General features: G+C 39.9%; 1 protein-coding gene across 1 annotated transcript; it reads right to left on the reverse strand.

Moving 5' to 3' along the window:
- Positions 1–3,358: 3,358 nt before the first annotated feature.
- LOC126277903 (uncharacterized) lies at positions 3,359–25,215 on the reverse strand. Its single transcript, XM_049977460.1, has 6 exons — positions 25,091–25,215; positions 11,202–11,312; positions 7,649–7,789; positions 6,108–6,356; positions 5,630–5,740; positions 3,359–5,438 (listed from the first exon to the last, which is right to left on the reverse strand). The coding sequence occupies exons 1-6, from the start codon at positions 25,184–25,186 to the stop codon at positions 4,719–4,721; spliced, it is 1,428 nt and encodes a 475-aa protein (XP_049833417.1). The 5' UTR covers positions 25,187–25,215; the 3' UTR covers positions 3,359–4,718.
- Between the last annotated feature and the right edge of the window lie 1,744 nt (positions 25,216–26,959).

The following is a 26,959-nucleotide window of genomic DNA, read 5'->3' on the forward strand; positions in this document are numbered from 1 at the left end:
TGTTGGTGTGTGGCTATTTCACAAAAAAACGAAAACACTGTGCTGACGTCTGCGGACTTTTTTTTATTTCCAAATTGAAAACTCCATTGAAAGGCTGAAGATACGCAATGATAGAGAAGATGACAGCACTTTACACGCATCAGGAAGACTGCTTCCAGAAGTGGAAACAACACTGGGAGCAGTATATCAATCATGGAGGAGGGTATTTTGAAGGAGACCATGCATAATAAATAAAAGATAAGTGTATAAAAATTTTGTAGGAAAGTTCTGGAATTTTTTGAACAGACCTTGCATGCAATGAGTTTAGCTGCATTGGAGTTTTAATTTCGCCACAAGCCTGTTTTGGCAAATTTTTGTAAGATATACCATAATTCCCAAAATAAGTCTGTATGAGAAAAATGTGTTATATCTGGGTAAATAAAAGAAAACAACATTTTCATATTTCTGTCAACAATGAGGTAGATTGCACAAAGAAAAAGTTCTGTGTAGTTGAGAAATATTTTTGTTTTCAGACTAACAGTAATAAACATTAAGTAATACAGTTTATATCATACTGTGTTACAATCAATAGAAATTGTAATTTGACTAGATTTTCAAATCTGTGGAACACAGGGCCAGTGTAAATTATTTTCAAGTTTCATTCTCCTTGCTTCTGTGTTAAGGTAAAATGTGCAAGTGCTTGATCATTCCTGCTGCCCCATGGCACGAAGAGAGTTGCAGCACCTCCAGTGGTGAATAATGTTGAAAAATGATATATTGTTAAAGATTATTACTCATAGCCAGCCGATTCAGATTCTGTTGTTTCTCCATATCTGCTAAAACAGGATTCCCAGTTTTACTCTGTGGATATCCATTATCATGGTTAATGATATTGTCTGTTAGTCTGATTTTGACAGATACTTTTAGAGCATAATTCCAGTAATGCAAGGAATTTCCAACTACTTGTGCCTCATTGTATAGTAGCTTCTGTCCCTCTGTAAGGCAGAGCTCAGCCCCCACGGATTTGTCAGGTTCTAATAATTGCTTATGGTGATGATGTTCAACACATCTGTCATTGGCAGTATGAATAGTTTGGCCAATGTATATCTTACCACACTCACAGGGTATCTTGTAAATGCGAGGCATTCTCTAGCCTAAATTACCCTTAACAGAGCCAAGGAGTTCTCTAATCTCAGTCGGCGGATGGAATACACATCTGATTTCATATTTCTTAAAGTGCAAAGAATCTATTCCATGTGACCAAACAAGAAACATATCGTCAACATACCTCAAAAGCAAGTAGGCTACAAAATAAAGATGTTTTCAGGGCCTCTCAGTCTTCCATAAAAAGATTAGTGACTATGGGACATGTCTGCTTGTGTCTGTGTATGTGTGTGTGTGTGTGTGTGTGTGTGTGTGTGTGTGTGTGTGTGTGTGTGTGTGGGCGCGCGCGAGTGTACACCTGTCCTTTTTTTCCCCCTAAGGGAAGTCTTTCCGCTCCCGGGATTGGAATGACTCCTTACCCTCTCCCTTGAAACCCGCATCCTTTCGTCTTTCCCTCTCCTTCCTGGGGTGGCAGCCATCGGTTGCGAAGGCTAGTAGTTCTGTGTGTGTGTTTGTGTGTTTTGTTCTTGTGCCTGTCTGCCGGCGTTTTCCCGCTTGGTGAGTCTTGGAATCTTTGTTTTTGATGTGTTTTTCCCATGTGGAGGTTTCTTTCTAAACTTCCACATGGGAAAAAAATATATTAAAAACAAAGATTCCAAGACTTACCAAGCAGGAAAGCACCGGTAGACAAGCACAATAAAATAACACACAAAAACACACACACACACACACACACACACACACACACACACACACACACACACACACACACCATTCCCATCAGCTGCCTCTCCATGCACCACAAGTTCATAAACATGTGTAAGAACTAGCAGTACATTGGGAGGTAGTGATGAGACCGACATTTACTACTTTACAGAAGGAATGCTTTGGTGGTTAATGGCCGTGTGTGTGTGTGTGTGTGTGTGTGTTTTTTCCCTGATGAACACTTTGGCTGAAGGTTAATGAGTGCCTGTCTGGCACTCAATGTGCCATCTTTATGCTGAGTAGCAATCTTATCTTTTCTATAATTGTCAGTGTTCCATCCTGAACTTTCCATTGTTTGATTTAGCATACAGCCACTATTAGGAACATAATCATAAGCTTCATGTTTTGGGAGGCAAGCTCCCATCATTTGACTGTCTTTTCAAAAACTCACAAGGCCCAAATATAAAAACAATTAAAATTATTTGGACATGAAATCCACCACCAGATTCTCTGCTCCACTTGTCCGTGTTACTGCTCGTACAACAAAGCTTTCCTTCGATAATGCGGTAAAAACTGGCTGCATCAGCTGTCTCCCCATGCACTGCTAGTTTGTACAAATGCTTATGAACTAGTGGTGTATAGAGCAGCAGATGTGACCAGTGTTTACCATTTTACAGAAGGAATACTTTGATGAATGGGCAGTAACGTGGATAAATGTAGCAGAAAATCTGGTGGTACTATTTTTAAACTGAGACTGACTTCATGTTCAAATAATATTGTTTTGTGTGTTGACCTTGCGTGCTTTCAGAGTTCATCTTTATGTAGGGTTATCTCATGACAGCCCAAAACATGTTGCTGGGGATTATGTTCCTAATATTAGGATTGCATGCTAAAAAATATTTACAACAACCATGACATGACTGTCTTGTTTTTCCTTATGATGAGATCCTCCGAAGTAGTCCTCATTCTGAGATCCTAGTGGACTATTTTACTTCCTGTACATTTTGCCCAAGAGAATGCTAACATTATTAAGACACAAAGCAGAGTTGCATGCATTCAGGGGGGAAAAAATGGCTTGTTTCTGTTAGTTTTCACCCATTCATAACACCAATGCAGCAAGGCCATATTGGCTTGGCTAATGTTATAAGATCAGATTAGTCAATCATCCAAATTGTTGCCCCCTGCAACCACTGAACAGGTTGCTTCTCTCCTTTAGGAACCAAGGTTTAGTCTGCCCTCTCCATAGATACTGCTACATTATGGTTTTACCTGCAGTATAGCTATCTGTATCACTGAAGCTTGCAATCCTCCCCGCCCTGGCAAGGTCTGTGGTTCATGGGGAGGTTGCAATGGATATAAAGATAATAAAAAAGACATGTCTTTCATATCTAATGTAGCTTTAGCTGCAAGTTGAGGATGGATGATAACCCAAAACACATCCATGTATGAAGTAAAGCTGCGCAGAAAAGTGGTTGGTTGCTGAGCTTCCTCAAGTAATGAGGTTCTACTATATTTACTACAGGAATTGGTGACAAATTTTCTCAAAATTTTGTTCCTTTATGTTCTTTTTGATGAACTACATCTTTCCTCTCTTTCCATTATGAATTTTCTGATAAAGAGTGAGCACAGCATAAGTGCTTCTTCTGAAAATGTCACTTTGTTTATATCTCTCACTGTACCAGTTCACTGCTTGTTTGACTGGTGGAGATTAATTGACCAAAGAGCTGAACCCCTTATTAAGTATTAAATCTTTATGAAGTTCTTTACAATGCAGTAACACTAAATTTTGCAGCTTTATCTAAAAATGAGAATAATAAACCCTGATTTTTGATGTAGTGTTTACCAATTCATAATTATCTTATAGAATTATTCTGGTTTAATCACACACTTAATATGATTGACATGCTTGGTAAAATACAACATTAATTGCTGGTGCCATTACTATTGTTTTTCTTTTATTTATCCAGTGACATTTACAGAATTTTGTCAAACAATTGCTGAGTTTGGCTGCATTGGAGTTTTAATTTCGCCACAAGCCTGTTTTGGCAAATATTTTGTAAGATATACCATAATTCCCAAAATAAGTCTGTATGAGAAAAATGTGTTATATCTGGGTAAATAAAAGAAAACAACATTTTCATATTTCTGTCAACAATGAGGTAGATTGCACAAAGAAAAAGTTCTGTGTAGTTGAGAAATATTTTTGTTTTCAGACTAACAGTAATAAACATTAAGTAATACAGTTTATATCATACTGTGTTACAATCAATAGAAATTGTAATTTGACTAGATTTTCAAATCTGTGGAACACAGGGCCAGTGTAAATTATTTTCAAGTTTCATTCTCCTTGCTTCTGTGTTAAGGAGAGAGGACAACAAAAGAAAACTTTTTCATTTTGTTTTGTGTAATGTAGTTTGCAACACAGGAGATACTTTTTCATTCTCACAATTCTTGTCTATTTTCATTCTTTCTGCACATTGTGGCAGGAAACAGAAAGAGTCTCCCAAACACAGTTCCTCCATTATTCAAAGATTGTGACACACATTGTGTTATCACTACCATTCCTGCACTGTTTTACTTTACTTGTCTCAGACATTTGGATTTCTTCACTCAATGTTTATCATACTACATCTTGCTGTAATGAAATTACTTATTACACTGAACACAATGGCCTGTTCTGTTCTCTACCATGTCTAGAAGATTTCTTCCTATGCCTTCTAATATGTGGAGCATGTGATATTTACACTGGTAAAAATGAGAGAGGTTTGTTAACCACAGAGATTGTCTCTCAGAAATATGAGAGAGAATACTGTTACTGCACACTTTGCAACAGAAGCACAATAAATATACTAAGAGAAGCGGAAGAGGAGCTGCAGGTTGGGTAGGATTGTGACTGGATACTGGGAAGCCACTTCTCAAACTTAGGCATATCACCTGCTCATACAGCCATTGTTTGCTGTATCCTGCTCAACAAACCTCCTTTCTGGCCACTTACATTGATCAAAATGATCTAAGAAGTTAATCTGTTGACAAGATGGAAAAGTCCGACTACATTTTGGACATTTTAGCACAGTTTTTGGCTCTTCTAGCTCATCACTGATTGGAGGTTTCTGCTGTTGGCAGAGTTCGAAGTGGTCTAAGAAGTCTATGTGGTGACCAGGTGGGAATACAGCACTACACCCAGGGCAAATTATGTCCATACGAGTTTGTGTTGCTATGCCACCATCTTCATCTTCATCTTCTTGTGTCGAGACTGGGGTACATGATTGTGAAGACCTTCTTGAGTGCCGTTGAACTGAGGGAGGAGAACCACTTCGGTATGGAGTACTTTTCCTTGATGCTCCACTTGCTGCCGTTGGAGAATATGTACGTACAGGGAAAGAAGTAACGGAAGCCAACCCAGAACTGCTGAACCCCAATGTCACAGCACCTTCACCAGATACAACTGAGAAGCTTGTGCATGGAGAATCTTCAGGAAAACTATTTTTAAGCGTTTCAGTTGTTTCACAGATTTCTTCCCTACTGCCAGAGTCTTCTGTATTTGAATCTTTGACCAGTGCAGATGATGGATTTCTGCTGGCAACTTTGTCACAGGTGAGGTACATATCATCATCTGATGTCATGTAACAACCTCGCGCTATCAAGGATCCCTGCAAAGGAAAACCGAAAGTAATACATCAGTAAGATTACATAACAGTTCATACAGACAGCAAGAATATAAATTTATACTTATCTACTGACATCTGTTGTTACTTTCTTTACCGTTGCATTCAATATGACCTTACGCTAAGATTAAATATGTTTATTGAATTAACTAGTGGTTAATATTTTGGATTCTTACCTTTCTTTTGCATGGTTCCACAGGTTTAGGAGCTATTGCTGTATCCTCTAAAGGAATACAGTGCCCACAGCTTGGGCACTGGAATGGACTGCGCAAGCGTTCTTCTCTTAACTGTAGTATAAAACAAGGACATTATGAGCATGTAGAAAACCACAAAAAATGTGGGGTATGGATATATTTATTCAAATAGCTATTGTGATAGTTTTGACAGCATATTTATGCAAATAGTGTAAGCTCTTATCCGAGTTGCATGTATCTAATGCTTTCATGCAAGTGTAAATTTCTTGTTTGATTAACAACACTGTAGTCTTATCTCATGGAATAGTAAGTGTTTACATTTAATACTGCAAGTGTTTTTCAATCTGTAGTTTTGAGGGGAGAGCTTTATGTGTGTCTGTACAAGGAAATAGATAAAGATACTTAATGAATTCCAAGAATAGTAGAACAGCTTTCCCCTGTGTTGGCTGTAAGATCTCACCTTGTGTGAAAGATTCCGTAAGTCCATTTTCAATTCTTCTACACGCTTCTCTGCTTGTTCGCGTTGCTGCAGGGCAGCAATTTTCTCTGCACGCTCTGCTTCCCAGTCATCGCGATGGACCTGCGCCTGTACCCTCAGAGCAGCTCCTTCTCGTTCTTTCTCATCAAGCTCTTTCCTCAAATGGTGAACCTCTTCTCTCAGTTCCAGATTTTTTTGTCTCAGATTCTCAATTTCACTGCCAGCTGAGTTCTGTTAGTAACAAACATTTCCAAGAAAAGTTAGATTTTGGAGCAGAAATAGTACAGATAATGATGGCAGCACTACAAATGTAATATTTTATACATTAGTAATGCTTGCACTTAAAGTGAATTTCAGTGTTAATCAAGGCTTTGATATGCCTCTTCTTCGGAGAAGATACTAACAAAGTAAACCTCCACTCTTAGGTAACTGAAATGTGTGATAAGAAACACATCTGTTAAGCCATTATTTTTATGTTGGTATGTGATGCTTGAGTTATGTGCCCGATTATATGGTTCGAGTTCTCTTGCCGTAGGTTCTGTTGATCAGCATATTTAAGTGCATAAAATCTCAAATGATGCATGATATACCATCACTCAACAAACTATTATTTAGTGTGAATCTGTTAAGTAAAGTGCAGAAGTACTTAATGAAGAAATAAATATTTGTAAACATCAGTCAAGATATGAGCAAGTGTTTTGTTTATCTATAACAACTCCCATCCTGGTCTATTAGATCAAAGTAACCTACAACTCTTAACATCCCACATTTGGATATGACTTGCAGCCCAAAACTAAAGCGTGAAAGAAACCCTAGGATGCAGATAAACCATTATTTGCTGAATACACCTCTGTCAGGCGAGAGTGACAGCGTATGTAGGAAAACTTCCTGGAGTTTATTAAAATAAGATGGATGAAGTCTGAGTTTGTCTGTTGGAAGTACCTGGACGGGTCCATTGTTAGTACATTCACAGTTTGTACTACATGAAATTCTGTGTGGCTACAAGCTGTGACATGGTACAAATGCAGCCTTCAGAACACTCTTCTCGGAAGCACAATACTTAAAACAACACACCCTTAGAATGAGTTAAATACTTATCTCTATACTATTAACAAGAAGCTTAGTTCACTGTGTTTATTTGTTAGAGATTGTTCTCAGTACTTCAACTTTACATATGAAGGAACAAATATGTGACAATACTGCCAAATATGATACCACAGTCTTTGTTGATGTATTCTGGTACGAAATTGGTGGCAGATCAAAACCACATACCAGATTGTATTCAAGCGTGAAAGGTTGCCATCTGTGGCAATATTCTTACCAAGAGCTGTCGAGCACTTTAGCCATTATCTCTCCCCAGCTATCTAAGCTCAACAGAAGCTCTTCTGCATATTCAGATGGATTAGCACCTCTGCTATAGTACTGAGTATCAATTACCTTTTAGAGAAACTAATTCTAACAATGCAAGTGGCAGGAAATCCATGGTAATATTAGTAAGTGAATACAAATGACTGGAACCATACCTGTTTGTTCAAGTTGACAGCTGAGTCCTCAGATATCTTATTCATTTGTTCTTGTTGTTCTTTTATGGTTGTCAAAAGTTTGTCTACATACACTTGACGATCGTTATTATATCGCTGCCACCGTTTGTTCACCTGTGTTACCTGTAAAAAATATCTAGTTAAATGGCTACGAAATTTAATGAAAAGTACATGAAACTATTACCAGTGCCCAAGAAACAATTAGTATTTACCTGCTCCAACATCTGTGAAACATAGGTGAGGGAAAAATATAATGAATATTACCCCCATCTGTGTGTAACAGAATGCATTTAACCCTTTAAGTGGCACTGATATGTACCACTGGTAAACAACTGGAATTACCATGAATAATTTTTTTTTCTCTCTTGTTTCAATGGTATGAACCTTTATCACTTTATACCTCAGGGCAGACTTAAAAATACGCAATAAATTGATAATTGTTCCCAAAGAGTACTTACTGACATATTTCACTGTAGAGCTAGAAAAAAAACCTTTTGTCACTTAAAGGGTTAAATATGATTATGTTGCTATCACACTTTAGTGATGCAAGTTTTGGAGTCAGCGTGCGTACTAAGAAAATTAGTTCAGTAGCTTGGAAGGATTTATATATTTTATATTGCATGCACAACACATTTCAGAAACCAGACTGCAATTTTAATAGTTTAAGAAAGTGAAAGGGGACAGTAGTTGATAAGGAAGTGATAGATGATTGTAGTATGTCCCCGATGTTATTCAGTGTGCATTCAGCAAGCAGAAAAAGAAATCCAAGAGAAATTTAGAAGACAACTGAAGTTCAGGGAATATCTATTAAAATTTTGAGGTTTGCTGATGATATTGTAATTCTGTCATGGATGACAAAGGACTTTGAAGATCATGTGAAGGAAGCAGTTTATTGAAAATGTGTTAAAAGGCACCCGCACCAACAAAGGTTAATGAAATGTACTCAAATCCAGTCCATTGAGGCTGAGGGAACTAGATTAGGAAGTGAGACACCATGAGTTTTGCTGTTGGGGCAGAGAAATAACATTATATCGACAGAAGGGAGATATAAAATGCAGACTGGCAATAATAAGAAAACCATTTCTGAAAAATGGAAAATTGTTATCATTGAATACAAATTCAAGTGTTAAGAAATCTTGTCTGAAGGTATTTACCTAGAGTGAAACTTGGACAATAAACAGTTCAGACAAGATTCTGGAGCAAAAGAAGACTGCTGAAGACTAGATGAGTAAATCAGGATCTAATAACTAATGAAGAGGTACTACATCAAGCTGGCAAGAAAAGTTTATGATACACACACACACACACACACACACACACACACACACACACACACACACACACACACACACACAGAGAGAGAGAGAGAGAGAGAGAGAGAGAGAGAGAGAGAGAGAGAGAGGGGGGGGGGGGGGGGGATGACTGTGGTAAGCAGATTCAAATGAACACGGATGAAGCCTGCACTGGATAGACTAGCAAGGTAAACTGCATCAAAAATGGTTGAAATGGCTCTGACCACTATGGGACTTAACATCTGTGGTCATCAGTTCACTAGAACTTAGAACTACATAAACCTAACCAACCTAAGGACATCACACATCCATGCACAAGGCAGGATTCGAACCTGTGACCGTAGCAGTCGTGCGGTTCCGGACAGAGCCTAGAACCGCTCGGCCACCGCAGCCGGCGAACTGCATCAAAGTAGGTATCTATATATCATAACAACTGCAACTATAATTTGCAATACTGGCCATGATTCTTGTGTAACATAAAGATGGTTTAAAAGGGTGACCCCCTCCCTCCTATTGAATGAGATGTTGCTATGCAATTATTTTATTCTTGTTCCATGGCTAATAAATACCACTCATGTCTATCATTAGCATCTTCATTTTTTGATAATCCAACACACAATGTAAAAATATATCAAGTCATGTACCTGCGACAAAATATTCCTTATTGGTCTTTATGGGCCCCTGAGTGAGATGGTGCAATGGTTAAGACACAGGACTTACATTTTAGAGGAGTGGGGCTTAACATCCCTCCCACCTATGTAAATTTAGATTTTCTGGCATTTCCCTCGAAGGATATCACCGCCCTCCTTCCCTTTCCTTGATCAATCTCGGATAATGTTTCACCTCTTGTGACCTTGTCAACTACTAAACATACAACCCTAATATTATTTACAATATGCATGCACAGTCACCAGATTCCGCTCTGGATTTCCAATACTAGCTAATATTAGTGTGTTTTGGCACCCTTTATTATTAAGATTCGGTTTGATTAACATTTAAACACACTTTTTAGTTACTCATTGTAAAGATGACACATCAGGCACAACGAAAAGATTGTTACAAACAAATGGCGGGATACAGAACGGCTCGTCATAGAAAAGAAAATGCTGCGCCTGGTTGGCTTCGTGGATTCTGTTGTTGATAGGCTTGTTATCAATGTAGCCAGTGACACTTCCAGAAATGAAATGTATTTCTCGGTTTCGGAAAGGAAGGAGCTAAGAGATTACCAGACAACTTACTGTAAGTAATACCTTCAGTGGCTTCAGTATTTATACGGTGAAATCCTTCAATACTCTCTTACGTTACACACAGCTTATGCAGAAAAATTACCCAGTGGTTAAGTCAGGAATTTTCATCATCCTTGTTTTTAATTACAACAGTACGTTAGCTAAAAAACGATAACGTGTTGCGGTTTTCGTCTAGTCGTCTAAGGAGCATATTGTGGCAGATTTGCAGCCACGTCACTGCAGGCTAGCTGTACCATCTGACCGACCAGTGCTGTCTTAGTTAATTGCGCCAGTAAAGCTGTTGTCCCGTATTATAGCCAAGTTGATGTGCGCGTAACGCACTGTACAAAAGTACCCTTATTATCGTACTCGACAGTACTCTAGACAGCTTGGCTGCAGTCTCACGTGAAACGGAAATCCAATGAGGTTCCAGCAAACGCGGAAGAATACATAGTGCAATGCTTACAGCAGGTTTATTCCAATGGTAAACGGATTATAGCTCGAGTAAAGTAACAGTTTGGTTGTGTTGGCAAAACGAACAACTGTGTCAACACAATCTTTGTACGTTCTGTTGTTATACTTATGTCACTCATAAAAACAATTTTTCCTTCTGTAGTACGATATTTTCAAGTTTTTAATGCGTTTTGAAGGTCCACCCAAACTCCCTTTGTTCTCACTGTACGGGAGTCTATCACAGTCTAACTGCGATTGTATTGCATTAGTCGCCAAAAAGGTGCTGGTTGATATCACTGGTCAAAGTTGACGGGCAGTGTAATTGTCTTCGGTGCTATTTACGGGAACAAGGCTTCTGAATGAATTTCGAATAAGCAATGAAGAGATCATATTTTTCATTACAAGCATCATAGCTAACGATCTGAAGATGCTACATTAGTCTCATCGATTCTGCAGAAAGCTAAAGTGACACGAGTTTTAACATTATATGACGGTACACTAAACACGTTGATGAAGTCAAGAATGTAAACAGCTAAGGCCACGTTTATTCGGTGAGCTACTTACGTCCGTTATGATAGCTTGCAACTTCAAATTTTCCTCTTGCATTGACCGATAATTCCTCTTCAGTTCGTCGTATTCTTCGGTCAAAAGGTCGGAACTGCTTTCAGAGGTATTCTGTAACAGACGTAAATATACTTTATGAAGTGGAATTCGGTCGAGTACGACAATATTCATTCTATTTTATGATTTAAAAAGAGTAAACTTCGTGTTCCACAGTCCTATGAAATTTGCGATTTGCTTGACTTTTGGATGTAGTACCATTTCTTACTTTCCAGCCAAAAAGCTGTCATCAAGCCAAAGTTTGTTTTTAACACAGTACTTAACCAGGCATGGTCTGTTGGGAGAGGTACCGTATGCCGTTGCCTTCTTCGTCCTTTGGCTGACTGACCGGCCTACCGACCCAGCCAGTCAACGGGGCGGGAAGTACCCAACAGTGCAACTTGGGTCCCGAACCAAGGCGTGACTGCATTTTTCACAACAAACATTACTACAGGTGGAAGAAGGGAAAAGTGGTAGATAAAAATCGTAGGACTGATCGGGAATCGAACATGATATCTATAGTATTTGTAGTTTGGCAATGTGCCACCAAACTACTGAGCAGCAATGAAAAATTGAAGAGAATTTCTGCCTGTGCCCGGCAGAGTGACTCCAGATTTATCTGCACAAGGCAGTATTTTATCGCAAGACAGTTTCATGGCCATGAGAAAATACACTACAACCAGTCAATTTCATTAAATAAACTATTTTTCTATTATGATTTCTGAATTAGGCCCATCTTCAAAACAGTTTTTTTTTTTTTTTTTTTTTTTTTTTTTTTTTTTTTTTTTTTAGTATTTTCCCCTCTTGTCGCTGAAGTGGTAAGTTTCATCATATAACCAAACAAAGTAACGTATATCACGTACAGGATATGAATTTCTTTTAAAGTAATACCGAATTACAGAACGTATTTTTGTGAACGACAATCAGTTGGGAAACGAATTGATGGCAACATGGCGGACAGAATAGATACCATAAAAAATCCAAGTAGGCCCTGTGGTACTTCGTACAGCAATTGGCTAATTTAGAAAATGAAAAGTATTACAGTTTTGGAAGTACACAAACAGATCAAGTATCCTGTCAGTCACATTTGAGAACTTAATTTTAAAAGAAAGTACAGATTAGTTGCCTAAATTAAAAAATGGAGGCTAATAATTCAAACGGGTACTTTTTCGAGTGTCAACAATGATTTTACCTTGCTTCATTTAGGTGTTGAAATCCATTGGAGAAATGATTGAAATTACTTTATGGTTGTCACATGAACTTCGATACACTATACTTTGAATCTTTATTGACTTACCGGTGAAAAATTATAACAAATGACTAACCAAAAAATAATTTTCATAATGAATTCCACAGAAAAAAATTACAATGTAATCTATAAGTACAAATTTGGTGGAAAACCCATTTGGCAAAATATTGGAATCTTTAAAGGATGTATTATTAAGTACAGATGAACGAAAAGTAAGGAAAGTAAGGTGCTGGATGTGCAGCCATAGTGCTCAAGAAGGACCTCCAGCCTCGATGCGCGCAGCGGTTAAGAAAATGAATCACATTCGGGAGAAACTGAGTTTAAATCTCCATTCGGTCGTCCAGATATAGCTTTCTTTAAATCGATTAAGGCGATAACCGAGATGGTTCCTTTGAGATGTGCATTGCCTAGTTCCTATCCAATTCTTGACCTGTTGGAGCTCGGGTTAGTCTCTAATAATGTCGTTGTTAAATCCTAGTCTCTTCGCCTTAAACCTTGCCTGTAAACCGACAGAAGGCGCGCCTGTCTTATCCATCCTATTACGACAATGTTTATGAATAAGACTAGTACAGACTGGCACGGCAACTCTCGTTAAGTGTTCGGTCTGTTTATCCTAGAACGCGAGACGCCGTGACACGCCTGCCGTGCTTACAACGTGACGTCACACGTACATCAGCAGCTAGGGACACGTGCCAACATCGCGCCACGTGCCTGCCCCCCACCACTGCCCTGCCTCCCAGCCACGCCTCTTCCGCGAGTTGTGGTCTACTTCCGCATCCTTTTGTTTCCTGCTTTCTGGCTGACTTGCACGGGATGGTTGGGTGCCGGTCGTAAAGGCGGTATAAGCAAATTATTTGCACTATCCGCCAACAAAGCTGCACCGAGGTAATACTGCGCCCTTGGCAGAAACCCCAAAGCTGTCTCCCCTCTCCACCAAACTACCTTCCTGCTATTATTCTACGCAAATTTTATAATCTGCTGTGCAGGACTTGCCCGTGGGCGTGATGAGACCCCTGCCAGATAGGGAACGGATCTACATCTACATGGATACTCTGCAAATCACATTTAAGTGCCTGGCAGAGGGTTCATCGAACCACCTTCACAATTCTCTATTATTCCAATCTCGTATAGCGCGCGGAAAGAATGAACACCTATATCTTTCCGTATGAGATGTGATTTCCCTTATTTTATCGTGGTGATCGTTTCTCCCTATGTAGGTCGGTGTCAACAAAATATTTTCGCATTCGGAGGAGAAAGTTGGTAATTGGCATTTCGTGAGAAAATTCCGTCGCACCGAGAAACGCCTTTCTTCTAATGATTTCCAGCCCAAATCCTGCATAATTTCTGTCACATTCTCTCCCATATTTCCCGATAATACAAAACGTGCTGCCTTTCTTTGAACTTTTTCGATGTACTCCGTCAGTTCTAGCTGGTAAGGATCCCACACCGCGCAGTATTCTAAAAAGAGGACGGACAAGCATAGTGTAGGCAGTCTCCTTAGTAGGTCTGTTACTTTTTCTGTGTCCTGCAAATAAAACGCAGCCTTTGGTTAGCCTTCCCCACAACATTTTCTGTGTGTTCTTTCCAATTTAAGTTATCCGTAATTGTAATACCTAGGTATTTAGTAGAATTTACGGCTTTTAGATTAGACCGATTTGTCGTGAAACCGAAGTTTAACCAGTTTCTTTTAGCACTCATGTGGATGACCTTACACTTTTCGTTATTTAGGGTCAACTGCCACTTTTCGCACCATTCAGATATCATCTCTAAGTCGTTTTGCAGTTTGTTTTGACGACCTGATGACTTTATTAGTCGAACGACAGCGTCACCTGCAAACAACCGAAGACGGCTTCTCAGATTGTCTCCCAAATCGTTTGTATAGATAAAGAACAGCAAAGGGCCTATAACACTACCTTGGGGAACGCCTGAAATCACTTCTGTTTTACTCGATCACTGTCAGTCAATTACTAAGAACTGTGACCTCTCAGAGGAAATCGCAAATCCAGTCACATAACTGAGACGATATTCCATAAGCACGCAATTTCACTACGAGCCGCTTGTGTGGTACAGTGTCAAAAGCCTTCCGGAAATCCAGGAATATGGAATCGATCTGAAATCCCTTGTCAATAGCACTCAGCACTTCATGTGAATAAAGAGCTAGTTGTGTTTCACAGGAACGATGTTTTCAAAACTCATGTTGACTGTGTCAATAGACCGTTTCCTTCGAGGTAGTTCATAATGTTTGAACACAATATATGTTCTAAAATACTGCTGCATATCGACGTTAACGATATGGGCGTGTAATTTAGTGGATTACTCCTACTACCTTTCTTGAATATTGGTGTGAACTGTGCAACTTTCGAGTCTTTGGGTACGGATCTTTCGTCGAGCGAACGGTTGTATATGATTGTTACGTATGGATCAATGCATCAGCATACTCGAAAAGGAACCTAATTGGTAGACAGTCTGGACCAGAAGACTTGCTTTTACGAAGTGTTTTGAGTTGCTTCACTTCTCCGAGGATATTTACTTCTACGTTACTCATGTTGGCAGCTGTTCTCGATTCGAATTCTGAAATATTTACTTTGTCTTCTTTTGTGAAGGCATTTCGGAAGGCTGTGTTTAGTAACTCTGCTTTGGCAGCAGTGTTTTCGATAGTATCTCCATTGATATCGTGCAGAGAAGGCATTGATTGTTTCTTGCCGCTGAAGTACTTCACATAAGACTAGAGTCTCTTTGGATTTTCTGCCAGGTTTGAAGACAAAGTTTGGTTGTGAAAACTGTTATCAGCATATCGCATTTAACTCCGCGCTAAGTTTCGAGCTTCTGTAAAGGATTGCCAATCTTGGGGATTTTGCGTGTGTTTAAATTTGGCATGTTTGTTTCATTGTTTCTGCAACAGTGTTCTAACACGTTTTGTGTACCAAGGAGGATCAGCTCTGTCGTTTGTTAATTTATTTCCTACAAATCTCTCGATTGCTGCCGATACTATTTCTCTGAATTTAAGCCTCATCTGGTCTACACTTATGTTATTAATTTGGAATGAGTGGAGATGCTCTCTCAGGAAGGCGTCAAGTGAATATTTATCTGCTGTTTGGAATAGGTAAAAGCGACCGCAGGAAAGAAAGTCTTTATGAAATAACTGGAGGGAGAGGGATACGTGAGTTATCCTACCCTATGTGTTCATATTTTCTGCCAGTGAGCCTTTCCCTCGACCCGCGACAGTAAACGCAAGCTGTTGTCACAGTCATTTTTGCAGCGACGTTTCGTCACGTACCAGTAACATCCTAAAGAAACGACAACCACTGAACAGATGTCTATCAGTGACATGGTTTATGTTGCAACAGAGCGTTTGGTTTAAACTGCTGCCGCCTACACACCTCGCTCATGTTCAGCCATGGATTCCTGCTGCGACTTTGCTACAATATTGTAAGCTGTCAGAGGTCGGCGAGCGGATTTTCAAGAAAATGTGCTATTTGACCGAAAGTTTTCGATTTCCAGCGGCTGAGATCGCAGCAAAGCAAGCAGAAAAGGTCGGGGATATGAAATTTACTTGCCCCTCCAGCCGGTACTTTTGCTTCTGTCAACATTAAGTGGGAATTTTATGTTCTGTTTTCCGCAGATGAACACAGGAAGCTACCCGGACTGAGGTCTTTCAGCCGCGCGGAGTGGCCGTACAGTTTGAGGCGCCATGTCACTGACTGCGCGACCCCTCCCGCCGGAGGTTAGAGTCCTCCCTCGGGCATGGGTGCGTGTGCGTTGTTCCTAGCATAAGTTAGTTTAATTAGTGTGTAAGTCTCGGGACCGAAGACCTCAGTATTTTTGTCCCTTAGGAACTCACACACATTTGAACATTTGAGTTCTTTCAATCCCAAAGCATTGTACAAGAAAAATTCAAGACCTGGACTGATGGGATGCACCATCGCGCCTGACAGTAAACATTTTAATGCTAACATATCTTTGCCTCACTGTTCTACGAATGTGGGCAGTGGTGCTTCTAGACGGTGTCGTATAACCAAACGTACGTCCTGCTATACGTCATCGGCTGTATTACTCAAGCATCTGGTCTCTTAAGACAACTGAAAGTAGGCCTTATTTATGTGTTAAGTTCTTGTTGTTGTTCTCGTGCGAATGAAACTGACACGTGCTGAAGCATTGAAAATCCTAATATTCTTTGCTAAACGTTTGATCCACGTAATTCTTGTATCCAGTTTCACTGGATATTAGTTTTCTTCCGAACGTTGTGATACGTTTATATGGGTGTTTGTGGCAGTGTGCGGAATGCTGAGATAGGGTGAATATTTGGACTATCTCACACACAAGTGATCTCCCTTGTACGATTGTCATTGTCAACACCGATCTGGGTCGCATGGTGCAATATTACCAACGATCACCCGACTATGTATGCCACTCTGATAACTGAATGTAGTAGCGTACTTCTCGGCAGACTCCTGCTGGCACTATAGGAAAATGTGCCCTTAGCAGTTCGCCACATCACGTAGTACTTTTTTGATGTACGCCTGTTTCTGGACAGTTCATTCCCAACACTGTGAATTTGGCTGATCGGGCTGTAAGGCTAGTCGAATCGTATTCTTCCGACCGCCTGTCGGCGGAGTAAGGATTATGACTGATACAGGCTGTGGCAAGTCCCAATTTCACGCTCCCAACTCTGCCGACTGATGACGTGTTCCAGGGAAACGGGATGGGTCGACGTACTCTGTTCAGTTAGGCGACTGTTGCTGCTAGTTTCAGATCGTATTTCATATGTAATTAACTATTTCGGATACAGCAACGCTTATAATTCTAAGAGTGAAAATAAGTCACCGCGAAATTCGCAGGACATGAATTATATTGCCGCGACGTGTAAACTTTTGTCGAAAGTGGCGGAGGACACGAGTGTGGAAGACAATTTTTTTTCCTCACCGGGTCGACATCTTATTCTGAATTTAGTGGCACAAGGTGGCCAGATTCCCTCCCCGTCGCCGCCCCTGCGGAAGGTACGCACATTATAGGCAATTGTTTAAGCTGATTGCACACGTCTGTTCCAAGAAAAACGATTGTAACTGAAGAAATAATAACTTAGCTTTCCAAATACGACTACAGTAGCTCATAATACATTCTCAAAGTCAAGCAAGCATGTATGTTATAAACGTGGTGCCTGTCAGAAATATTACGTGGTCCAAAAGCGTTGATCTTTTGAAGTTCGCTTTAGTAAACTTTATAATTTAGATAGTAATAAAACAGCTTTTGGTTCTCACTGGGAAAAGAAAAAAAATAAAGTTGGCACAGTATAGGAGGCATAGCTCCACATCTTTATGTCTGTCATCAGGTTCATAAAGGATGTCTTTGGATACATGTTAATAGCTTGAAATTTCTTCTAATTTTAAAAGGCATCTTGTCATGGTCTGCGCGGCTCCCCCCGTCGAAGGTTCGAGTCCTCCCTAGGGCGTGTGTGTGTGTGTGTGTGTGTGTGTGTGTGTGTGTGTCGTCCTTAGCGTAAGTTAGTTTACTTTCGATTAAGTAGTGTGTAAGCTTAGGGACCGATGACCTCGGCAGTTTGGTCCCATAAGACCTTTAAACAAAAAAACATTAAATCTCTCGTTAGATGAACAAAGCGATTTCCGTAAGTCTTTTTCAAAGACCTTTCTGATCTGTTACAAGGCCTTACCTCCTTCTTGCCTTTTTTCTTCATTAGGATCTTTTTCCTGTTTCATACTGGCTGTTAAGTCTACACTTCAGACCAGCAGATAATAGTTTACTAGTCGCATCGTCTATCCTAATCCTAGTGCACATCTAGCGTATCTACACAAGAAGTTAAGAATTTATTTATTTATTTATTTTACTTGTTATGACTTTGAGAAGGCATTTTCTGATCATAATAAACTTTACAATGTGAATATTCTTAATCATATCTTTGATCTTTCAGTCACCAACGTTATGTCATTATGTAGTCAACTCTAGACTTCAGTTCCAACGTAGTTCAGTTACGAATTACTATGTAAAGCTGCTTTTACAGCGGAGCGGACGTACTTATAAATAGAATTCTCTTTTATGTAAACGCCATAAAAAACTAGGCGCGCGTGTGCAAGCGGCATTCGGCTTTGTTTGGTTGGCTTTCTCATTTCTTCGCTGATTGTTTCGCTAGTTTTCAGATTTTCAGCGAATCATCAAGGAAAATTCGCTTTCTCTCCGCTTCGGTGTTAGCAATAAAAACTTATCGTCTGCTCTCTTTCACTTTTGTCGTTGTTGACATGAGCTGCGTGAACGATTGGGTAGTCCGAAGAGAATGTAACGCTGCTGATATAATAATATAGATATCATTCGTGCTTCCTAGAAAATTGCGGAAGCACTGAAAAATATCTTGCAAGGGGGCGTGAGAAAGACAAATTCATTGGATGCTTGCATAATGTAACATTTTCGATGATGTGAAATTAGAAGAAGTTAATAAAGATCTTTAATTGTCCTTTGCTCTTAATATGTTGTGCTTTAAATACCTGCACCAAACGGTGAAATTAATGTGAGAAAAGCACAAATGACATTGCGAAAAAGTTTAAGTTGTGGACCTGAGTGTAACCATATCTATTTCCAGTTGTTGCAGAAGAGAAGGAACCTTTGAAAATTGTCTACACTAGCTTTGAATTTCTTATGATGAAACTGGTTAAAGTTTGAAGAGATTTCGGGATTGCAACGGTCGTCGGAAACTTCACTCCACGACATTTCGAATGGACATCTGCCAGTGATCTTCAGCGGAAAACGGCTGCAGTCCCAAAATCTCTTCGAACACTTAATTCGCAGGGACAATATTAAATGTCACATTTCTGTAACTTTTGTCGATTTTTGTCTGATACTTTTTCAATGAAAATAAGTAGGGAGTCTGTAGATGCAGTGAAAAACGTTCTTGCTTTAAACAGTCTAAGATCTGTTGCTCGTCAGCGTAATCTGCACGGCGACCTCTCTTTCACAGCGTCAGAGGTATGGAACCCTTGTAGGGTCACGGTCTGTCTCCGATTGTTAAAAATCCTTTTTCTCAGGAATGGGTATACGTACCGAGTTGAAAATTTTGCCACATGCCAAGGACTACAGTCCCTTGGCGGTGTAAAAAGCTGAGGCTTCTAATTCAGTTCAATCAAAAGGACGCCCATTTATGTCAGGTATTTTGGTATCTTGCCAACCGGGCGCGAAACGGAAACCACTGAAAACCCGATGAAGCTTTCCACGGGATATGTTGGGCTGTGTGTCTAGTAGGCGTATCGAGCGCATCAACATCGCTCCTTTTCAGTTCTGAGCGTGCTCGCCGTGAGCTTTCGCCTGATTTCATGCAGTAAGCGTAACCTAATTGTCACGCATTTCCTTCTTACTGACAATTCTCGGCAGCACATTGTAGGGGCAACGAAGACGCACCTGCAGGGATTTAGATAGGAAGTCTGATCGCCAACCATAGAGCCCGGACGCGGCTCCCTCTGATTTTTATCTCTGTTCACATGACCCTGGCTAGCGGCTGTCTTCTATGACGAGCACTACGATAACATTTTTGATTTTCACATTGGTTTCCGTTTCGCGCGCTATCGGACCTAACTTTGTGGGTAGCCCTCGTAGACAAAGGCAAAAATTGTCGAAATTCTCGAGTCTCAGGATGGATGAACTACATGTAAACATAATTAAGTTTGTACGAACACTCTGTGCTCGAGTTCTGCTCGCACTTATTCGGATCTTTTTTTAACCAGGTTAACTGACGAATTGGTAGTAAGTAGGAACACGAAAAAATCTTTACTTTATGGCCAAATTCGGTGTTATTTCTTGCCAAATATGGTGTTATTCTTTACCAATTACTCTTTTTTGTCAGTTTCGGTGCTATTTATTGCCATACAGTGCTATTTTTTGTCTGATTCATTTTTCGCCAGTTTCACTATTTTTTGCCAGTTTTTATTTTTCTCTTTTCCGTGTTATTTTTTACCGAATTTGGCGTTTTTTTTGCTAAATTAGGTGTCATTTTGGAGCTGTTTTTTGCTATTTTATGTATTACTATTTTGCCAGATTTGGTGTTACTTTTTTGCTAAATTCGGTTTTACTTTTTTGCCTAGTTAAGTATTTATTTTGCTAATGTCGCTGTTATGTTTTGCCAGTTACGATGATTTTTTTTCATTGTGTTATTTTTTGCCGATGTCCGCAGCTCATGGTCTTGGGTAGCGTTCTCGCTTCCCGCGCACGGGGTCCAGGGGTCGATTCTCGGCGGGGTCAGGGATTTTTCCTGTCTCGTGATGACTGGGTGTTGTGTCGTCATCGTCATCGTCATCCCGGTCGGAGGAAGGCAATGGCAAACTACCTCCACTAGGACCTTGCCTAGTACAGCGATGTGGGTCTCCCGCATCGTCCCCTACGCTCCTCTGAGTATGGGACCTCATCATTTTCGTCGATTTCGGTGTTATTTTAACTATGGAGATGATTTTTTGACAAATCCGGCGTTATTGGTTTGTCGAAACGGTACTGTTTTTGCAAATTCGGTGTCATTTTTTGCCAGTTCGGTGCTGTTTTTAGCAAATGCATTTCAACATTCAACGGATATTGGTAAGCCGCTGTCCTCAGATTTATAACATTTTTATACCATAAAATGACAGTATTTAACAGAAATTGGCGATTTCACATTATTTCACTTAAAAAGCGCCAATTTAGCGTATTTTTCGCGTCATCCTTTTCGCGAAATTTTCCTGGAACTAGCAATGAGTCGAAACCGGTATTGAGCAATACCACTTGTGTAACTTTACACATAAATATGTAGTTAAAAAATCGTAGTGATTTGTGTTTTAGGTGCTTTCACACTGCCATGAAGCACTGACCAGCTCTAAGGCAGTCGGGGGCAGTGTGACGCTACCGGAAGAGGAAACGTTTTAAGGTCGGCAGAGGAAAGAACCGCTCAGCGCGGAAATATCGCCCACGACACGGGGGCCGGGACTACCTCGAATCTTTCCGCCACGCTTTTCCTGCTGCCCACCAACAGAGCTGTATATCTTAACGCTTGCTGGCACAACTGCCGTTAACAGTATTCAGCAATTACAGTGAACGCACGTTTAGGAAGTGACGCGGCCTGCTAGACCACGATCCTATCTGCAGGGGGACAAGCTACACTCACTCGATGTTTAAGGGGAAGTAGGGGGAAATAATTCATAGTGAAAGCATTTTTGAAGCTTAACCTACGAAAATTTGTAATAGACTTCTCGGCTAGAAATAAAATAGTGTGTGTTAGGAATCGAAAGTTTTATTGAAATGTCACCACAAAAAGTGGAACGACAGGACCTTTTTTTTTTTTTTTTTCGAGCTACCAGAATTGCTTTATGGTCAAAGTGCATTCGGCAAAGACTATGATTTTGTGGCCTTAATTAGTGTGAAGAGTTTAGAAGGTGTTGGTTGCGATTTGTGAACTAAATCAACGAAAGCTATTTTGTTAAATGCTTAGAAAAAGAAATAGATCTTCCATAAGTTAATTTTTCAGTAGGCCTAATATCCATACATGTTAGACAAATAAATGAATGTTTGTGTGTAATTTCCACATCTCTTCCTAAACCACTGGATCGGTTTCAACCAAACTGGATACACGTATTCCTTAGTGTCTCGCAACAATCGCTGAGTAAGAACCGTATACCTAAACACTGCGATGTGTGAGAAATGCCGCATCGTTCATGGAGTTTTAATGCCTTTATGTTTTATTACTAAGACACTCCTAAAATCGAGTCATCTTACGGAAATCCCTAACACCAGGCAGCGCTTTTGAAAGCTTTCAACTGCGACGCCTTAGGCGAATACAATAGCCGCCTACGGAGCTATGAAGAGGCGTTTTCATAGAGACATTTACAAAATCGCGTTTTAGACTTGCGAAGCAGGTACAGCCACCGTACTAGAAATATTGTTTATAATCAGGTTCTGAGTTAAATAAACATTACAGAAAATTTTTATTTTGCGTACTATGGTTCTTAATTTGGATACTGTACTTATACATTTGTACATTATGCATAGTTCTTTGTACGACTAATTCGTAATTTCAGATGCGTTTTCACGACTATAAGGAAATAAAATTTTATTGCTATTACACTACAAACAGTTCATTTTTTGTATTTGTTTCTAATAGAATATTAGTAAAATAAATGCCAGGTACAAACAGATACTGATGACAAAAACGTTTGAATGCGAGTCTGTACAGGAATATCAATTTGAGATGAGCAGGTACAATGTTTCTAGATTGTTGATTTGTACATGTACCACATCTGTAATAATATAGAAATTCAATTAAACTTTTAAAAATGTGCAAATCTTATACGAAGAATTGCATTATTAAATTTGAATACCCGGTTTGCACCTTAGTTTGCTTAGACTAGTGTGTAAATTTTCACAATATACAAATTCGTTTAAAGAAAAAATAAATTGTCTGTGCACATCCACACAGCCTACACGAACGAAGCACCGAGCGCTAAGCTAATTAAAGACAAAAGGAAAATAATTATAAACGCCAGAACAGCACAAAGTCTTTCGTAAATCTGAAAAGACTTAAAAAGAACTGAACCTTTCCTTATTGACGAAAGAGCTGTTCGTACTCCATGGGAAAAAAGAAAAATGCTCTTATCGATCTTCTGATTGAAGTAACTCTTCAGTTTTGATATGACATTAAGGAAATATAGCTGAATGATGCGCGCAATATCGGGGCTATCTTGGTTTGACATTTTCCAGAAACATTTCGTGGAAATGCCGATGTATCTTGTAACTCTGGCTATTTCAGAAACTGTTGATGGGGAACGCAACCGGCTGCAAATACATTAAAAGAAGGCGCTAACGATGCAACACTTTTCATACGGTGTAGGGCCGGGCGACTCATGACACAGTTAATTGTTGCATTGTATAATATTTAGAACCATAATTTAACTCGTTCGCTGACAATTAACAGAATAATTTACTTATTTTTGAAAATCAACACAAACTTTAATACAAAGGAAACGTTCGGAAAGTCGTTTCTCCGTATTTAAATGCATTCTGTTTTAGAATAATTTATGTCTAGTACTGCAGTGATAGTTTTGGTGTGACAAGGTCGATTCTCTCTACCTGCTCCTGCATTACCTTCGTAAAACTAAATTATTGTACCGTCTTTAATGACGTGCGAAACCAGGAAATTAAAATTGTGACTATTGCGGAACAAACGCATACCAACTTTTCTATGACAACTAATGAACACTTGTATTTAGTTTGAAAAAACATAACTACGACTGAGTATAAAGAACCGTAATAGAATACTGTGATTCAAATGACAAGCCTAATTGTACGGTGTACTGTATAAGAAGACTTTAGTAACAGTTATTAACGGAATATGCAAAATTATTGAACAATTGTGTAGGCACTAGTAACAGTACATATCCAGTATATGACTTTTCTTATCTGTTGTTTGAAAGTGTTCTTCGAGATGCAATTGAGAAAGGGACGGCAGAGAATATTTATGCGTATCTCAAACATTGAATTTAAATTAGGAAGCTGGTTGTGGGAACACTAGATTACGGATTTACCCATTTCTCACGCCGTGGTGCTTAAACGCTTCGAAACAGCAGCCACATCGCCATTGATGAATCCTTTGTATTTTAATTTCGCGTACTTGTTTTGAGTACTTGCAATTCAATTTTTTAGCAGTATTACGCTATCACCCGTAAACGAATAAGTTAGTTGCAATTTAAATGACCGGTATGTGGACATTTTAATGCACGGTAAGTTTTCTGTTCACGCCTGTCATCTTCGTGCTGGCAACAGTATTCACAGACTAGACTCTAGTCACTAGAGGGATAGGGCTCACATATTGCATAATCTCCCCCCCCCCTCCCTCCCTCCCCATCCCCACCACTCACACCCCCTTCCACCAGGCCTATGAAAACGATGGCAAAAAAAAGCCTTTGGGTCTATGTTTTTACAAAATTACGTACTAGGATGCCTTAACCACGTATAAGTGTGCATCTTGCAGTGTCAGCACTGTACCGAATTGTATCTTTGGATAAACACAGGGGGGATCAAAGAGGAAACAAAACAGTATGATGTTTTACAGTTCACAACAAAGTCGTCTCTGAAGGAGGAACATTAAATAATGCTGAATATCCTATCGATGTGTAAGAATACCAAGCAATGTACATACTTAACAACTATTTGAAATATTGCCGTACCTGATACTAAATGAAATCGGAGGCCAAGAATTCGCCACTGTATCAACAACAGAAAACGGTTGGCATAATACAAACTGTATGAGCATTTAGTGCCATTTTCTACTCTGATCCAAATTACTCTGACGTTTGATGACAAACGATTCTATGTACCACACGATTTATTTGAACATTGTTGACAATTGGAAAATTTCTGAGATGGAAAGCTAATGCAGCCACTCGGATATTCACTTTAAGAAACGACACTTCGACTCACTATTTGAAATTAAGTAACTGTCCACTACAGCTAAAGACACAGTCGAGCGGACAGTGGAAAAAAAAAGTTTTATAAAATGTTCACTCGTAGAAATAACATAACATTGTCGACTGCTGCTCTGAAGACTGGTGCATCATGACGCCATGTGCGACCACATGACGCAGCTCACCTTCGATTTGTTGACGCGCCTTTGCGACAATGACTGCGCGAGCTCCGCTTTCCTCCGTTGCGCCGCTGCCATTCCACGACTCAACGTCACCTTCATGGCAGCACGTGCTGCAAGCTACTGACAAGGAACCTCCCGAGCACCCAGATAGCCTATTGGGTGGTATGGTGGGGGTTGTTGGTGGGGGGGGGGAGGGGGGGGGGCGGTGTCCGGCAGCCAGCCGAATAGCGGCGATCTCTGACGACGACAGTTTCAGTCGTAGCGATCTCAAGCCCGCCAGTTGCCGGGGAGTTACCGTAGAGGGAGTAAGCTTTGCAGTACTAGCGGCTAGCACGCGCCAGGGTCAGCTGATCGCTTTGCGAGAGGCAGACACCGTCGCCTTCTATTGTCATTTACCTGTGTTGTGCATTCGACGCTGTATTCAGAGATCGAGCGCGACGTGCATTCACATCTGCAAGTAATTGCGGACAGTTTAAACGATATTATCTTTTCGATGAGGCTGCGAAGCTCGGAAACTTGACAACTTTCCTTCGCGATGGTACTATTGTCACACTTGCTGAATTGTGTCGAGGGAATGGATGGTCTAAAGAGTCTGCGTAGCCGTGAAACGTATGCCATTCATGTGTAAATCTTCGAATTATACTGCCAAGAATTGTCTTTACGAAGACCGCTACAGTCATTAACTCGCTGCTTTTCAGCTTTGGGCTCTAATCAATATGTTCCATGTTTTTTATGTGTGTGTATGTGTGCTTATTTTCTTTTATTGTAAATGGGAATTTAAACCGGCCAACTTTTGTATTTTGGTGAGTTGAAGAATACAAGCAGCAAAGAACATGCAAGGTTATAGATTTATTAAAAATTATCATATGCTCGATGGGCTGGCTCCATAATTTTTGTAGGAGATGGCTACGATAGGCTAATCACTGCCTAGCTTTAGTCGGGTATCTTTTAATCGATGTTTGCTATCAGGTATGCTTTTCTCAATTTTCATAGGTTGACAAGTGCGCCGCGCGGGATTTGCCGAGCGGTCTGGGGCGCTGCAGTCATGGGTTGTGTGGCTGGTCCCGACGGAGGTTCGAGTCCTCCCTCGGGCATGGGTGTGTGTGTTTGTCCTTAGGATAATTTAAGGTTAAGTAGTGTGTGAGCTTAGGGACTGGTGACCTCCGCTGTTAAGTCCCATAATAACTACGGTGGGGCGCATACTCGTAACTCTACGCTATTTTTCATTGTATGTATTTGCTTCCTATTTTAAAATATGAGAGAATATGCAGGTTTTTGGACGAGATATAAGGTTACTATTGCACGAAGTGAAGACGGACCGGGGTGCCGTGTTAGTGCCGTGATATAAAAGCCACAATATTTCTGTCATCATGCCAAAGTTATTTTGAAATCTTAATTCGATCTGATTTCAAGAGACTCAGTTGGTTACAAACTTAGTATGGTTTGTGTCTCTGGATGTTTTAGAGTACTGACTACTAACGATTTAGAAATGTGTACTTTAAAACAAAACAAAAAATCGCTGTGTAATGTTCTCTGCCTGCTTTCCTTCTCATGCGCCAGTATTTTGTAAAATTTCTATGTCTATTTTGATTACATGTGTGTTCCGAAAGGTATTTGCGTATGGATGTAATTTATTCATTTTGATTCCGTTGTGGGTTCTTAGTGAAACATGGTTATTGTAACATTAAAAAAAGTTTCGTTTAGTTATACAACATATTTTATTAACTAGATTCGATATTTATCATAATATTTTTATTTTCTAGTTATTGCTCAACGCGTTTCAGAGCTACAACTCCATTTTTATGCACTGTATGCACTCACGGGCGGTACTTCCGCTTCATTTTTTTTTACCTAATAGTAACAGAGCAATAT

This window comes from Schistocerca gregaria, chromosome 6 (assembly GCF_023897955.1).
Source record: "Schistocerca gregaria isolate iqSchGreg1 chromosome 6, iqSchGreg1.2, whole genome shotgun sequence".
In the NCBI taxonomy this organism is placed as follows: Eukaryota; Metazoa; Arthropoda; class Insecta; order Orthoptera; family Acrididae; genus Schistocerca; species Schistocerca gregaria.

Bases quoted from the DNA above. Each gene is read 5' to 3' on its own strand.
- LOC126277903 (XM_049977460.1), bottom strand. From the start codon at position 25,186: ATGAAGGTGACGTTGAGTCGTGGAATGGCAGCGGCGCAACGGAGGAAA. The intron at 11,313-25,090 runs GTGAGCTGCGTC...CGTCTGTTACAG, and splicing joins GGCGCGTCAACAAATCGAAG to AATACCTCTGAAAGCAGTTC. The intron at 7,790-11,201 runs GTAAGTAGCTCA...TATTTTTTACAG, and splicing joins TGCAAGCTATCATAACGGAC to GTAACACAGGTGAACAAACG.